Source organism: Myiozetetes cayanensis, unplaced genomic scaffold, assembly GCF_022539395.1.
Source record: "Myiozetetes cayanensis isolate MyiCay16 unplaced genomic scaffold, myiCay2020 scf2-11, whole genome shotgun sequence".
Classification (NCBI taxonomy): domain Eukaryota; kingdom Metazoa; phylum Chordata; class Aves; order Passeriformes; family Tyrannidae; genus Myiozetetes; species Myiozetetes cayanensis.
In genome coordinates, this window is record NW_026087411.1 from 100,073,371 (window position 1) to 100,086,879 (window position 13,509).

The following is a 13,509-nucleotide window of genomic DNA, read 5'->3' on the forward strand; positions in this document are numbered from 1 at the left end:
AAAATGAAAAACATCCTGACAGTTTTAAGTTGAATATAACATAGACCAAATATAATATAAGTTTAATATAACATAGGCTGGAGCATTGCTTCTATGAGGACAGGCTGAAGAGTTGGGGTTGTGCAGCCTGGAGAAGAGATGGCTCTGGGGAGACCTTAGAGCACCTTCCAGTACCTAAAGGAGACCAGAAAGAAAGCTGGAGAGGGACTTTTTACAGTGATATAGAGCAAGGGGGAATGGCTTTAAACTGACAGATTTAGATTAGATATTAGGAAGAAATTCTTTACTGTGAGGGACTGGAACAGGTTGCCCAGAGAAATTGTGGATGTCCCATTCCTGAGTGTGTTCAAGACCAGGTTTGATGGGGTTTTGAGCAAGATGATCTAGTAGGAAGTGTCCCTGCCCATGGCAGGGGGTTGGACTAGATGATCTTTAGAGTCACTTCAACCCAAGCTGTTCTATGGTAAAAATGAGTGGCTTTTGCCTACTAGTGTTAGAAAAATTGAAGTTTTTATCTGAATTCTCAGTAGAGAAAGAAATATCCAATGGGCTTGAATTGGTGAGTAATATCTTAATCCTTTGGGTACAAAAACATAACAGGAGCATAAATAGGAGAAGGTGAATGCAATTTACCTGTCTTCTCTTGAAATGAAAGCCATTTGGAGCAAGGTGATCAGACTGGAAAAAGTCCCAAGTCTGCCTGTGTAGGGCCTTATCCAGAAGGATGTACAAGACTTTGCCCAATAGTCTGACCAAAGCCTGTGTTTGGGCACTGGTCAGAGCTCATGGTGTGCTTGTACCTGGTGAATTGCTCACCATTACCTATGGCAGTCCCAGGTGTCACTGGTGTGTACCTACCTACACACCGCTGCTTTTCAACTGTGCTCTGCAGTGAGTCAGATGAGGCTGTACAAGGTGACATTTCATCTAAAGCTGCTGCATATGTAGCCTTTGGACTAATCAAAATTGCTGGTGCTTTTTGTGTGACAAAGGAGTATGGCGTCCAAGATAAACCAAGGAGAAGAGATCTGGGTATGCAAGCCTTCATTTAAAAAAGGCATCTTTCATCTCGCTGACAGTGAGGTTCCTGCAGCGCTTTGATTGCTCTTTAATTATGCCTGTTTTTCCTGGTTTGTTTGAAAGACAGATCTTGTTAGAAAAAGGTGCTGTGTGGAAAGAACTTGGCTGTCTTTGCTGCCCTTCCTTGAGGGCACACAGCAGAGCTGTCGGATTAATTTTTTTTTCTGCATTATTAAAATGGAAGATTGTTTTTCGTAGATTTGAACGTAGGCACGGTGTGTTCCTCCCAGCTTATGTGAGGAGGGGTGTGAGGGGTCAGGTGGTTAAAGTAGGCTTCAAAGTCATGAGGTCTGTCTTCTTCCCACGTTAACTTCCAGCATGATCCCAGAGGAGGTGCTTTAATCCTTCTGCCTTCGGTCTTTTGTTGTTTGCAGCCAGGCCACTGTTCATCTGTCCCAAAGGCTGCAGGAATCCCAGCCTGGTGCTGGGGAAAGGAGGCTCTAGTGTGTTGTGGTGAATGCCAGGTGAGGGGGGTTAGCAGTTCGTACCAGCTCACACTTTTTGTGGTGTTTGGTGTTTCATCTGAGACCCCACTGTTGTGGAGCCGTTTTTCTCAATGAGCATCTCAGCTTTCGTGAGCAAGAGTTAGAAAAAGCATGGAAAAAATTAACAAAAAGGAAAAGAAAAATAAAGCCTGAGTTGGTTGGAGAGAAAAGCCTAGATGTATGATTCAAATATAGACTAAAGGCTTAACTACCAAGCAAGCAAAATAACTTGAGAACAGGTTTCCAATCCCTTTAGAAATCTCAATTTTAAAGAAAATCTGGGCAACTTTCAAGGGCTTTACTCATGTATGTAAGTGCCCAGGCTTGACAGTGCTCTATTTTTAAGTGCTGTCTTTATGTTGAATCTTGGGAGGCAAGATGAAAATGGTTTTTTTGGTTGTTTTTTGGTTGTGTGTGTTTTTTTTTTTTTTTAAGTAACAACAAATCTTAATATAGCTGAGAATGCGGAACTGCCCTTAGAAAAATAGGTTGAACACATGAAAAGGAATCTTGCTCAGCAGGCTGAAGACGCAGAACAACTTCTGCGGTTATGTTTTTCTTTCTTCTGGCAATTTTGGGGTGGGGATGTAGCTGGCACAGTCACTTTGCCTTATGTTCCTTTTAGAATGCAAGTCAAATCTTCCTGAACAGAAAGCACCTGGCTGAAACTGTTTTAGCCCAAACTGAAAAAGCTGTTTGCTAAAACTCTTGTTTTGTGAAACTTGAGGCAACCTGAAGCTGCTCAAAAATAGGAGTTACGGGATGAGTAGGGAGAAGTATATGGTCCTTTTGTACTGGCTCAGTACAAAGAGAAGACAGGCTGGTGGCTCCCTGTTGCTTCAGAGAGGTGATTAGGTTTTAGTTGTCATCTCCTGCCTAGAGTCCTGAAGACTTAAATGGTATGAAAATGAAGTCAGCTGCTTGAGGCCAAAGCTAATCAAATGAGGAGACTCTAAAGCAGGAGGATAATCTTTGTCATCTGACAGGCAGTCCTAAATTCTCATGGGATACCCATACAGCTCCACTGTAGTAACATGCATCTGTCATGCTGAGACACTTCGACCTTCAGCCCCTTGTGGTGCATGGGCTTTATGTGGCTGGTCAGCCGTAAAAACTGAAAACAGAACTGAAGTCTTAAAAGAGAAGTGACAACACATGCTAGAGAACTGGTGACTGGTGTTCAACACTTGAGTCTGCTGGTGTCCAGTGATGTGAAACTCAACTGAGGGATTTCACAGAAATTTTGAGGTGGTGGTAGACCTGCTGACATGGTTGCTTGGGCATGTTTTCCTTAAAGAATGAAGTAATTTTTTCATACAGAAATGAGTTATACATGAATATTCAGTGTAGGATAATTTAAAATTAAAATTTAAAATGTAAAAACATGCAAACACCAGAGCTGAGGGTCTTTTAAAAAACAAAACCCCTACTCAGGGAAGGCAATTATTCAGGCTGTGCATACATCTGATTACCTAGCTCCTAAGCCGGTGAGAGCAGCTCTTCAAACTCCTTGAAGCTTCCCCCCAGGGTGTGCCAGTGCTGCAGGCAGAATGCCCTTGCAAAGCCAAAGGTAGCAAAAAGGGAAGGCGGGTGGATAAAAGCTGGCAAAGCCATCCTTTGAGTTGGTCTGGGGAAGACTGAGAAGAGCTTATTTTAAAATAATTTTCCTGGCTGTGATTTGAGATGTATTTAACACTTTCACAAAAAGTTGTCGTGGAACAGCACAGGTTTGGGAGAAGAGAGAGAAGACACTTGATTGCACTATTCTTCCTCCCTGCCCTGTCTTTTTATACGGCAAAAAGATGGAAAAAACAACCATGGCGGGGGAAAAAACAATTACTTTATAACCCTCATCTGGTGATAGTTACAACATTTCCATTTCCCCTCTTTTGTTAAAACTTGTAAAGGGTGTTGCAGAACCTGTGCGAAGAGGACCGCGATAAGCGGCGCTCAGCAAAACCCAAGCCCATAAGCTCTTCCGAGCCTGGCGTGAGCCTTTGCAGCTCCGGGAGGTGGCACCAGCTCACTGCGGAGCCTCGGACGGCGCTTCCCGGAAGCACCACGATCCCTGAGCCATCGGGTCATGGGATGGTGCTGCTGCAAGATACCTGGGAAAGTGCTTCTGGCTCCCAGGGCTTTTGATTATTTTTGTGAAGCAGTGAGCTCCCAGCCTCTATTCTTGGGGTAGGGAAGAGAGGAGTCATTGCAGGTCTTGGTGGCTCGTAAATTCCTGGTAATTAATCCTTGTAGCTTCTTCTGAGACGTGCTGGTAACGGGCATTGTGCCTGTAGAAAAGCCTGGCACGCTGCAAGTCCATGTTCTGGATAGAAACTGCTCTGATCTATCTGTTCATACCCACATAAGGATACTTATTCCTTCTATTAAGCAGCATTGGACTTGTTCTCTGCCTGCATGTGTGTTTTGGCTTCTTAGTTTTTTCTTGTTTTTTTAGACCATTATGAAAATTAAATTGGATATGTTTAAAATCACAGTAATTTCCCCTGTAATTCAGTTTTTTATAAGAATAATACAAATATTTCTCTTTTCCTTTCAATCTGAATGTTAACAGGATATTGCAGGTCTTACTGAGGAATATTCAAAGTAGTATTCAACTTCTTAGTATGAAGCCCAGAAACTTTTACTGAAATAATGGCATTATTCTTGTGTTGAAAGATAACGTGATGCCTAATATTTTTAAAAAACTTTTAATAACATTTACAAAAAACCAACATAAAACCCCTCCAACCAAGTAGTTTCAAGCATAAACTGTGGTAACAGCAGCTGATGTAAAACTCAGGAAAAGAGTTGTTTTAACTTGCCCAAAGTAGCATAAATTTTTCAAAGCATGGTTGTGTCCTTAACAGGGTGTTAAACACTGAGCAGTGAGGATTCCTTCTGCTAAAAATTTGATGATATTTGAGATTTCTTAGGTGGAAAAATCTGGGAAAGATGGGTGGAGTCTTCCTAAAGTTTGGAGAGTTTGTTGAAATCTATTCTGGACAAAGTGGCTTTGTCCCCTCTAATGGTTTATATAAAGACTAAAGAATGTTGTGGGACTTGGGGATTTTTACCTGATGTCTCAGAATAAAGAAGGTCCTGCTTGTAGTGGCAAGGACCAGCATTTAGGTCTCAGCAGTCACCGAGTAGTCCCTTGCTCAGGGACTCAGCCAGGAGTCCATGTGTCACTCCTGATGGGTTCTGCTTTCTTCTTCTGCAGGTTTTCATTTCTGTGAACTGCCTCAGCACAGACTTCTCCTCTCAGAAGGGAGTTAAAGGCCTACCCCTGAATCTTCAGATTGACACCTACAGCTACAATAACAGGAGTAACAAACCTGTCCACAGAGCCTACTGCCAAATTAAAGTCTTCTGCGACAAGGTAAGGTTGGGTCACTGTGCCAGGGACTGTTTGGGAAAGGCTGTTTCACAGCTTAGCTGCTTTTTTTTTCTCCCCCTAATTCTGTCACTTGCTATTTTGGCTCACTGAAAAGTCCTGTCTGTGTCTAGTCTTTCCAAGGAAAAAATTTCAACCCCTTCTCCTTGGCTCGTAGATGTTGTGATGACCTCAGATAAATTTGCTGCTCTCAAAATGCTGGAGTGCTGAGAAGTGTTCCTGAGCATTGACTTTGGAGAAAGGTCAGTCAGTGGCAGACTGACACTGGGAAGTCCTGCAGAGTACCTTCAGCAGGACAAATCATTGCCAGTGACTGGAGCAAGGAAGAGAAGGCTTGTCTTTTTGCTCAGGCTGTGTTGTCTTGGTCCTTTGAAATTTCTTTATGTGTTCTTATTGCATTTGTTATTAAAAAAAACACGAAACAACAAAACCAAACCAGTAACTTGCAGATCTTGTGAGCAGAAAATGTATCAGTGTGTGATACGTTAGTGTAGCAAAGCCCCTTTAAAAGCTGGATGGGTGCTGTGGTTTGACTGCTCTGCCTTAGGAATTTAGCCCACAGGGAATTGATGCCTGTCCCAAAGCCACTGCTCATCAGAAGTTGTGAAAAAAACAGTAGGAGCTGAGCTGGAATCAGCTGTAAAAGCTTAACTGCAAAGAAAGGCTGTTTCCCAGGCTTTGTAACCTGTTTCTGCTGAGTCTTTTGAAGCACCAGGGCAAGTAATGTGCAATGTTGCTATTTCCAGAGTGACCAAGATTGTCCTAGTCAGAGATAAATGCTTCCTGGACTTCCTCAGTCCTTCCTTTGATTGCTGTGAATTGTGTGGAGTCCCTATTTTGCTGATATCCTACTTGATTAGAGCTTCTCATTCTTTGCATGCAGACTCCGTCTTCATAGGACAGACTTTTACAAGTGATATCTCAAATATCTCTGTGCAGCTGTAGGTCTGAGGTGGCTTGTAACCCTCACTCTCTAGTCCTGTGCTGGCTTTGCCCTGGTGATCCCCCAGGACACAGACCCAAAGATTCATCTCACACACCACTGTTCTGCCTCCACTTACTGCCCAAAATACGCAGAGCCCTCTGCACTGTCCCCCTGCTGTAGCATCCCATGACTCACCCTGCCATGTTCTGTTGTCCATCTATCTGCCTTTAAATAGGCCTCTCTGCTTTCCTGCATGGCTGGGAGAGCTGCCTGTAGCTGCTCCCATTGTGATGCTTTCAGCAAAGAATCTACAGGGAGATAGCAAAGGCTTTCCAGAGCCATCTTAAAGACTTGCCAGTAAGCCTAAGAAGCTTTAATCTTATGGGCTTTCTTCAGGTCTTTTTTTTTCCTCCTCCTTTTTTTAAATGTTCTTCTTTAAGATGAGACTGAGGCAAGCGTGTCATCTAAAGTTCTTTCATTAAAGTAATCTTGTAGTCTTGTGTGTTATCAACCTGTGTTCTCTTACAATACAGTGAATATGAACTTGCTGCAGGGCAGGGGGGGGATCTTTTACTCCTGAGTTTTTCAGTCAGTTACTGACACCATGCTAAAATTACTGACAGGCTTGTGCTACTACTAAGAAGACAGATCAGTTAATAAAAAGGCAGATGTGTACTTAGTACATACCTTGATGGAGACCATTGGAGTCTGTCAGAAATTTCAGCAAATCTAGTAGTACAGGAATGCCAGTGCAAGTTCTATTTTCTTTTGGGATTTTGACTTAGTCTCCTGTGCTTTATTCCTCTAGACACTGCAAATTGTACCTGAATTAAAAGAGGAGAGAAGGAAGGAGAAATGCCAGTCAAAATCTGAACAGGATAATAAAAAATAAGACTGAATCTAATCTTAAAGCACCTTCCCTCTTCCCCCACTTCTTTCTGGGCTCAGCTTCACTCCCTAATTATCTCCCTCCTCCCCACAGCAGCACATGGGAACAGGGAATGGAGGTTGCAGTCAGTTTATTACATGTCTGCTGCTCCTTCCTCCTCAGCAGGAGAACTCACACTATTCCCCTGCTGCTCTGTTGTGGGTCCCTCCCACAGGACACAATCCTCCACAAACTTCTCCAACACGAGTTCATCCCAAAGACTGCAGTTCTTCACAAACTGCTCCAGTGTAGGTCCCCCATGGGGTCACAAGTCCTACCAGCAAACCTGCTCCAGTGTGGGCTGCTCTCTCCAAGGGGCCACAGGTCCTGCCAGGACCCTGCCTGCTCCAGCAGGGTCTTCCCACGGAGTCACAGCTTCCTTCGGGCATCCACTTGCTCTGGTATGGGGGTCATCCATGGGCTGCAGGGGGACAGCCTGCTCACCATGGATTGTACCACAGGCTGCAGGGGAACCTCAGCTCCAGAGCCTGGAGCACCTTCTCCCCTTCCTTCACTGACCTTTGTCTGCAGAACTGTTTCTCTCACATATTCTCCCTTGACTCTTCTGACAGCTGCTGCACAGAGGGTTTTCTCCCTTTCTTAAATTCATTAGCTCAGAGGCTCTACCACTGTTACTGCTGGGCCTTGGCCAGTGGCAGGTCTGTCTTGGAGTCAACTGTTGGGCATGGGGCAAGTTGCTTCTTAGAATAAACATCTTCTCAGAGCAGCCACCCCCAAACTGCCACACCAAAACCTTGCCACACAGACCCAATGTACTCATTGACCCTGATGCTGGCTGCTTGCTCCAGGCTCCTATAAGAGCATTGGTGTTTCAGAAAGGGCATGTATTTTCTACCCTGCATTGAATCTTGGCTAATCAGTCAGCTGGTTTTGAATGTTTACAGGACCATTGTTACTATAGCACCCACACCTGTTGCAGTCCTGAATGTGTTTGTCCTTGTGTGGCCACTCTTACCTGTAGAAGTTCTGTTATCCATGTTTATTCTGTGTAGGTCCAAGCCCATAGTGTGGAGGTGGAAAAAAAGCAGCAAATTTTGATGCTGTGGCCTCCTAACAGGGACAGCTCTGTGTACGTGTCCTCAGTTCCTTTGTCTGTTAGGGCTGTGCTTGCACTGCATGCCTGAACTGACTTTGAACCCAGATAGTGGCATGGCAATCCTCTGCTGTCCCTTTTTTCTTTGTACAAATCGATAGATATCCTACGGAAGGTCAGACAGTTTAGTTGATGTTATGGGGGGGCCTTCACACAGAGAAGCAGGGAAGAGGACGGTTCCCATGCTTGGGTGGAAGGGAAAGCTCCTGATACATGTTTCTACTTTTTATCTGCTGCCTCTGAGACAAGTTTCTTCATGTGTTTCTGTCTTTCTCCTTTGTGCTCTCTCTGTGGAAAGGGTATCCACAGATGCCCAGGATGTTTGGTTTTTATCTAATCCTGTGTGGTTTCTAGACCTGAGTAAAGCAGTATGGGTGTAATGATGTCATCCTATTGCATGTTATGGTACAAGCTTCATTCAGGCTTTTTTGGGCTGAATATTTGGGCTGTGCAGGGGTGGGGCTGACCTGTCCTAGAGGAAAACAACCTTCTCTGCTGTAAAGGGTACCTCAGGTACGCATCCACATGAGGAAGATTAAATACAGGGTTTCACAGATTATAGTTAGTGTTGCTCTCTGGGATCTGCTGTTACTCTGGTACCGATGGGCAGTGCTGTGGGAAGGCTTTTGTGGGATGGTAGGAAGAAGTAAGTGAGATGCTGCTGGAAGGAGGGAGTTGGGTGCAAGGTGGCTGGGGGCAGGGTGGGCAGCAACACGGAGACTGTTCCTTTAGTTGCATGATCACAGAATGGTTTGGACTGGACAAGACTCTTAAGGTCATCTAGCCCAGACCTCTGCCATTGGCAAGGAATGCCTTCCACTAAACCAGCTTGCTCAAAGCCCTGTCTAACCTAGCCTTGAACACTTCTATGAATGTGGCATCCATATCTTCTCATGGGTAATCTGTTCCAGTGTCTTATCACCCTCATCATAAAAAAATTTCCTCCTCTTGTTCAATATAAATCTACCCTCATTCAGTTTAAAACCATCTCTCCCTGAGCTCTGCTGGCAAGGCAGAAAAGCCTGCTATCAAGACATAACTTGCTTTTTTTATGTGGGCTTTGAGATGTGTTTACCTGGGCCCCAGTAGCTTGGATCAAATTGACTTTCAAGCAGGGAATGAGAGGGCAGAGGTTTTCTCAAAATGTGTGCTCTTGTTGGATCAGCATGTTCTCCACAAGGAAGCAGGTGCTGTTCTCTAGCATAGTGTTTGAGCAGCAGAACTTTATTATGTCCACATGAAAGGTAAAAATCAGATCCGGAGCCAATCTGATCTTTCTGCTCTCAAGCTGAGATGTTGTGACTGTTCTGGTAAGGGAAGTCACAGAGGGGTGTGGGTCCAGCTCTACTGAGGTTTAGGTGGGATGTCTTCACTCTAGTACCTGTATCATCTTTATAGGGTCAAGCAAAGCTGGCAATGCCTGTGTCTTCGTGTGTAATTTTTTTCTCGTTTTCACAGTAACTGCCTGAAGCTGCTTGTGTCACTGTCATTAGGTGGGAGAAAAGATGATACATGTTAATGTGCATCAAATATCTTGGTTAACTTTCCTTCTTATTGCTAGCGCAGATGTTCCCACTGCTACCTAGCAGGCATAGGCAGCCTGATACCTATAGAGCACTGATTTAGCGGGAAGTAAGGAGGGCTGTTCCCCTTCTCCCACGTTATGCACCATTAGGCACCAATTCTGATCCCATGGCCACGTGGTTTTTGACACCGTGTTTGTCATAGCTAATCTCTTCTTCCCCTAGCACCATGTGAGAATGGGGGTGTGTTTTGTCAGCTTTGCAGAGGTGAGAATGAGAAATCATGGCTTCCTATGGCCATAAAACTGTTACCTTTTACCCTGCTTTGCAGGAGGGTGTTGGGAGACAGGTAGAACTCATGTATACCGGTTTGGGCAGTAATCTGGTGGTAATACCAGGATTGAGTGTTGGGGATCTACTGTGGGTTTATCACCTCATGGAACTGGCAACGTGACATCCCTGACTTAACCCACAGTCACATCTGAGGTCTGGGCAGAGGGACAAGTTAACACTATTCCAGTACAAACCTTCTTCCTTCCTTCTCCCTCTATCATAGTTGTCTGCACCTTGCAGAAAATACGGCATTGTCCCCACAGCTACTTGGTTTGGAAGGCCAGGAACAGTGTAGGCATGAAATCAGGCATCTGTGGATTCCACCATGGCCTGGCCCTGATGAAAAGAGAAGAAATAATACCTGCTTTAAAAGGATGCATGTCTGCTGCTTGAGATGAGTGGAGGCTGCTATAACTGCTGCAAGGCTCGGTGTGAAATATGCAGGAATGCATCTTGCACTTGGTGATCCAAGCATGGTGTGACTTCTATAGATCAGGATCTATCAAGTGAACTGAAGGAATGTGCAATTTTTTATTGTCTTAAACATTTAAGCTAGTATTTTTATCTCACACTTTATACAATTGTTATAGATGTGGGTATCTTTTGTCATCATATCCCCATCTGACTTAAAAGAAAAGCAAGTGTTTGCATCTTGGGCATGGTTGTTGGATTTCATTAGATGATAGGACTCAAAAGTAAGCAGATCTCAATTGGCACTCACTGACAAACCTAGAGCTGGGTTCTGTGGAGCTGACCTCCACAAACACAGCTCTGGGATAACTGGTGTTCCTGTCTCTGAACTCCTGTCTCAGCTGAAAAAAATAAAAAAAAATAAAAAGTCTCTCTTTTTCTCTCCCTTTCTCTCTCCCTCCTTTCCCTTAATCTCTTGTCTGACAGGGAGCAGAGAGGAAGATCAGGGATGAAGAGCGAAAGCAAAGCAAAAGAAAAGGCAAGTGCACTGACCCCAGCTCTCAGTTGAATGCCTGTAAGTAGAAATTATTCCATCTGTGTTTTAAATACTAGTTTTGATTTTTGGCTACAAATATCTTGTGCAGTAGAACTCTAAAGTTCAATTTTTTGTTGTGGATGGAGTTGTCGCGTTCTGCAATACACTGGGCTTTGTTCTGCATAGTTCTTTCTGTCCTAGACAGGGTCCTGCTGTGTATTCAATCAGGTATAGGTTGTAGCAGTTGAAGTGACAAGGTGAGGGTGGGATTCTTGGGCACTGCTGGAGCCCCTGCTGATCCAGGTGGCAGCGAGAACTGCATCTGTTCCAAGTGTTTCCAGCTTGACCCTAACCTTAGGCTTTAATTTACATTAAAAACATTTTACAACTCCTCACCAAGGCAGCGGCAGCCTTAGGGCTGAGCCTCCAGCCTATCAGCCCTATGCTCACCCTTCTGGAGCAAAGTGGTCCTTGGTAAGTAACTTCAAAGTTACTTTCTGCAGTGTGAAGGATGTGGAGACCTCAGCACTGTCGTATGTAAAGGCTGAGGAGTTTCTTTCTGCTGAGCATCATCCTTTAGCTGCTGCAGATGACAGATCCTGTGCTTGAATGACTAGTTATTCACTAACAGAGCTGCTTAGAGGAAAATGTGTGTCCCTGTTCTTTGTTTGCACGGGGCAGGTGCGTGCTCTCACTTGCTCTGCACCGTGTGCTATTAACAGCCCGACTGGTTCAACAAGCAGGCGCCTCACAGCTTGTCGGGCAGGATTTTCCTGACGCAGCAGGTACAGGCTGCTGGAGCAGCTTCAGAAGAAGATAATGCTATAAGGGAACCCATTTGCTCAAGGGCAGTTGTGGAAAGGGCTGGGTTTTTGTTTTTTCCCCGAAGTACATGGTGAGAGGTAGGTTTAGCACACTGTTAGCATTTCACAAATGAAGTAGCCCCAGAGGCTTTCACAAGATTACTGCACACAGCCCTTTGCGTAATGGCTGGAAAGGGAGGACAGTTTCAATGCACATTTCCAGGATCTTATGATTTTACAAAAGCTACTTTCCATTATTAATTTTCTAGGCTTGGGCTTAGCCTGACGTGACCCTTATTTTCCTGGAAAGTACAATCCTTTGCTCTTTAGTTCTAGTGTGGGAAGTTTTTGATTCCATTAAGCCATAAGCTGTTATACCCACCTGCAGGATCACAAATGACATGTGTGCATGGCCTCATCAATAGCAGAAATAGTTGGTGGCTTTTGGTCAAAGTTATTTTTGAAGGGATTGCTCAATCTTTAAGAAACTCAGTTTTGCAAGGAGAAAAAGGTATATCTTCTGCTGAGGACATGAGAAATGAAGTGGGTTTTTTTGCAAAACACTTTTTTTGTTTGCAGTTGGTTTGACGCTAAATTGATATGTTTCCACTTGGTAAAATGAAGTCGTTAGCTGTGGTAGTTTGACATAAACGTGTCTGAAGTGCAGTTTAAGGCACCTCCTATCTCACTTTCTCTGAATTGGGTCTTTGTGGTTGAAGTCTGCCCTCTTGGTGGCTTGTGTCACGTCAGCTGGTGCATTGTGAGAGCCAAAGTGCTCCTTGGGAGCCAGTGCTGGTCCTTGGAGGAGGTGGACTAGGATCTGGCAGCTTGAGGAGACCAGGATGAACAATGAGATGAACCACAATGTGAAACTTGAAAGTGTGGAATCAAAACATAACAATAAATGTAGCAACTTGCAAACCCCACAATTTGTACTACCTCTGTAGTAGGTAGTGCTCTTGTGATGCTGTCTCTCTGGGAGGTTCCCAACTGGGACCACCTGAGTTGCAAGTTGTCTCCTTGTCTTCTTTCTGCCTTCCTGGTATGGGAACACCAGCAAGCTTTTGAGGGAATGGACAGGGAAAAGGTGGGGCATGGACTAGTTTTTGCCCTCTGTTTGCATGGTTTGCTTGGTACATGGAAAACCTGGGTTCTTCTGTTGGGGTGAGTGACCAGGTTATTCTCCATCCTGCTTAATATCTGAACAAAATCAAGCAGCTCAATTGGAGAGAGAGAGAAAACTTGTACTACTCTGTGAAACAAGCTGTTTCTTTAGGGCCCAGGCCCTCAGTTGAGAGGTAGGCAATCCAAGTTCAAACTCTCACTACAGAAGCTTTTTGCTTTGACCCTGACTACAGAGTACCCTTGTTCAATAGCATATGTGCCTTTTAAATGATGGTGGAAAGCCACAGCCCCATCAGGGCCTTCACTATCCTTTCTTCTGATCTTTGTCTCTGCAGTTTCTGATGTCAAAGTGCCCATGCTTCCCTCACACAAACGTACAGACATCACCATCTTCAAGCCCTTCATGGATCTGGACACTCAGCCTGTCCTTTTCATTCCTGACGTTCACTTTGCTAACCTCCAGCGTGGAGCTCATGTAAGTAAAGCTCATGGGTGTGGGGATGAAGAGGCTCTGGGATGCTGTGTGTGCACATGAAATGTCAGACTGTCTGCATCAATGCTGCGATCAAATACAGGCAGAGTCTCATGTGAGCAAGGGTTGTTGCTCCAAGCTGCATTGGCAGGAGTTAACTGGGGATGTTTTCCTATCAAATTAGTTTCCTATGAAGTCCAGTTTCCATAAATCTGGAAGGATTCTTACATAGCAACTCCACTGAGTGAACTGCAGGCTGGTTTTCCCTGGTAATGCCTGTTGGGATCCTGGTGCACTGTTGTACAGCACAGGCTCCTCCACCCGCCTGCTGCAGGGTGAGAATCCGTCCTGTGGAACTGGCACGTGTGTCAGCTCTGTGATCTG

The 13,509-nt window shown here is 44.6% G+C and overlaps 1 protein-coding gene across 3 annotated transcripts in view; it reads left to right on the forward strand.

Moving 5' to 3' along the window:
• GRHL1 (grainyhead like transcription factor 1) overlaps positions 1 to 13,509 on the forward strand; it is a 39,279-nt gene that overhangs the window by 17,316 nt on the left and 8,454 nt on the right. For all 3 annotated transcript variants that reach the window (XM_050316397.1, XM_050316398.1, XM_050316399.1), the window contains 3 exons: positions 4,783 to 4,941; positions 10,677 to 10,764; positions 12,989 to 13,128. In XM_050316397.1, the coding sequence (XP_050172354.1) occupies positions 4,783 to 4,941; positions 10,677 to 10,764; positions 12,989 to 13,128 (387 nt within the window). The remainder of the gene's footprint in view (positions 1 to 4,782; positions 4,942 to 10,676; positions 10,765 to 12,988; positions 13,129 to 13,509) is intronic.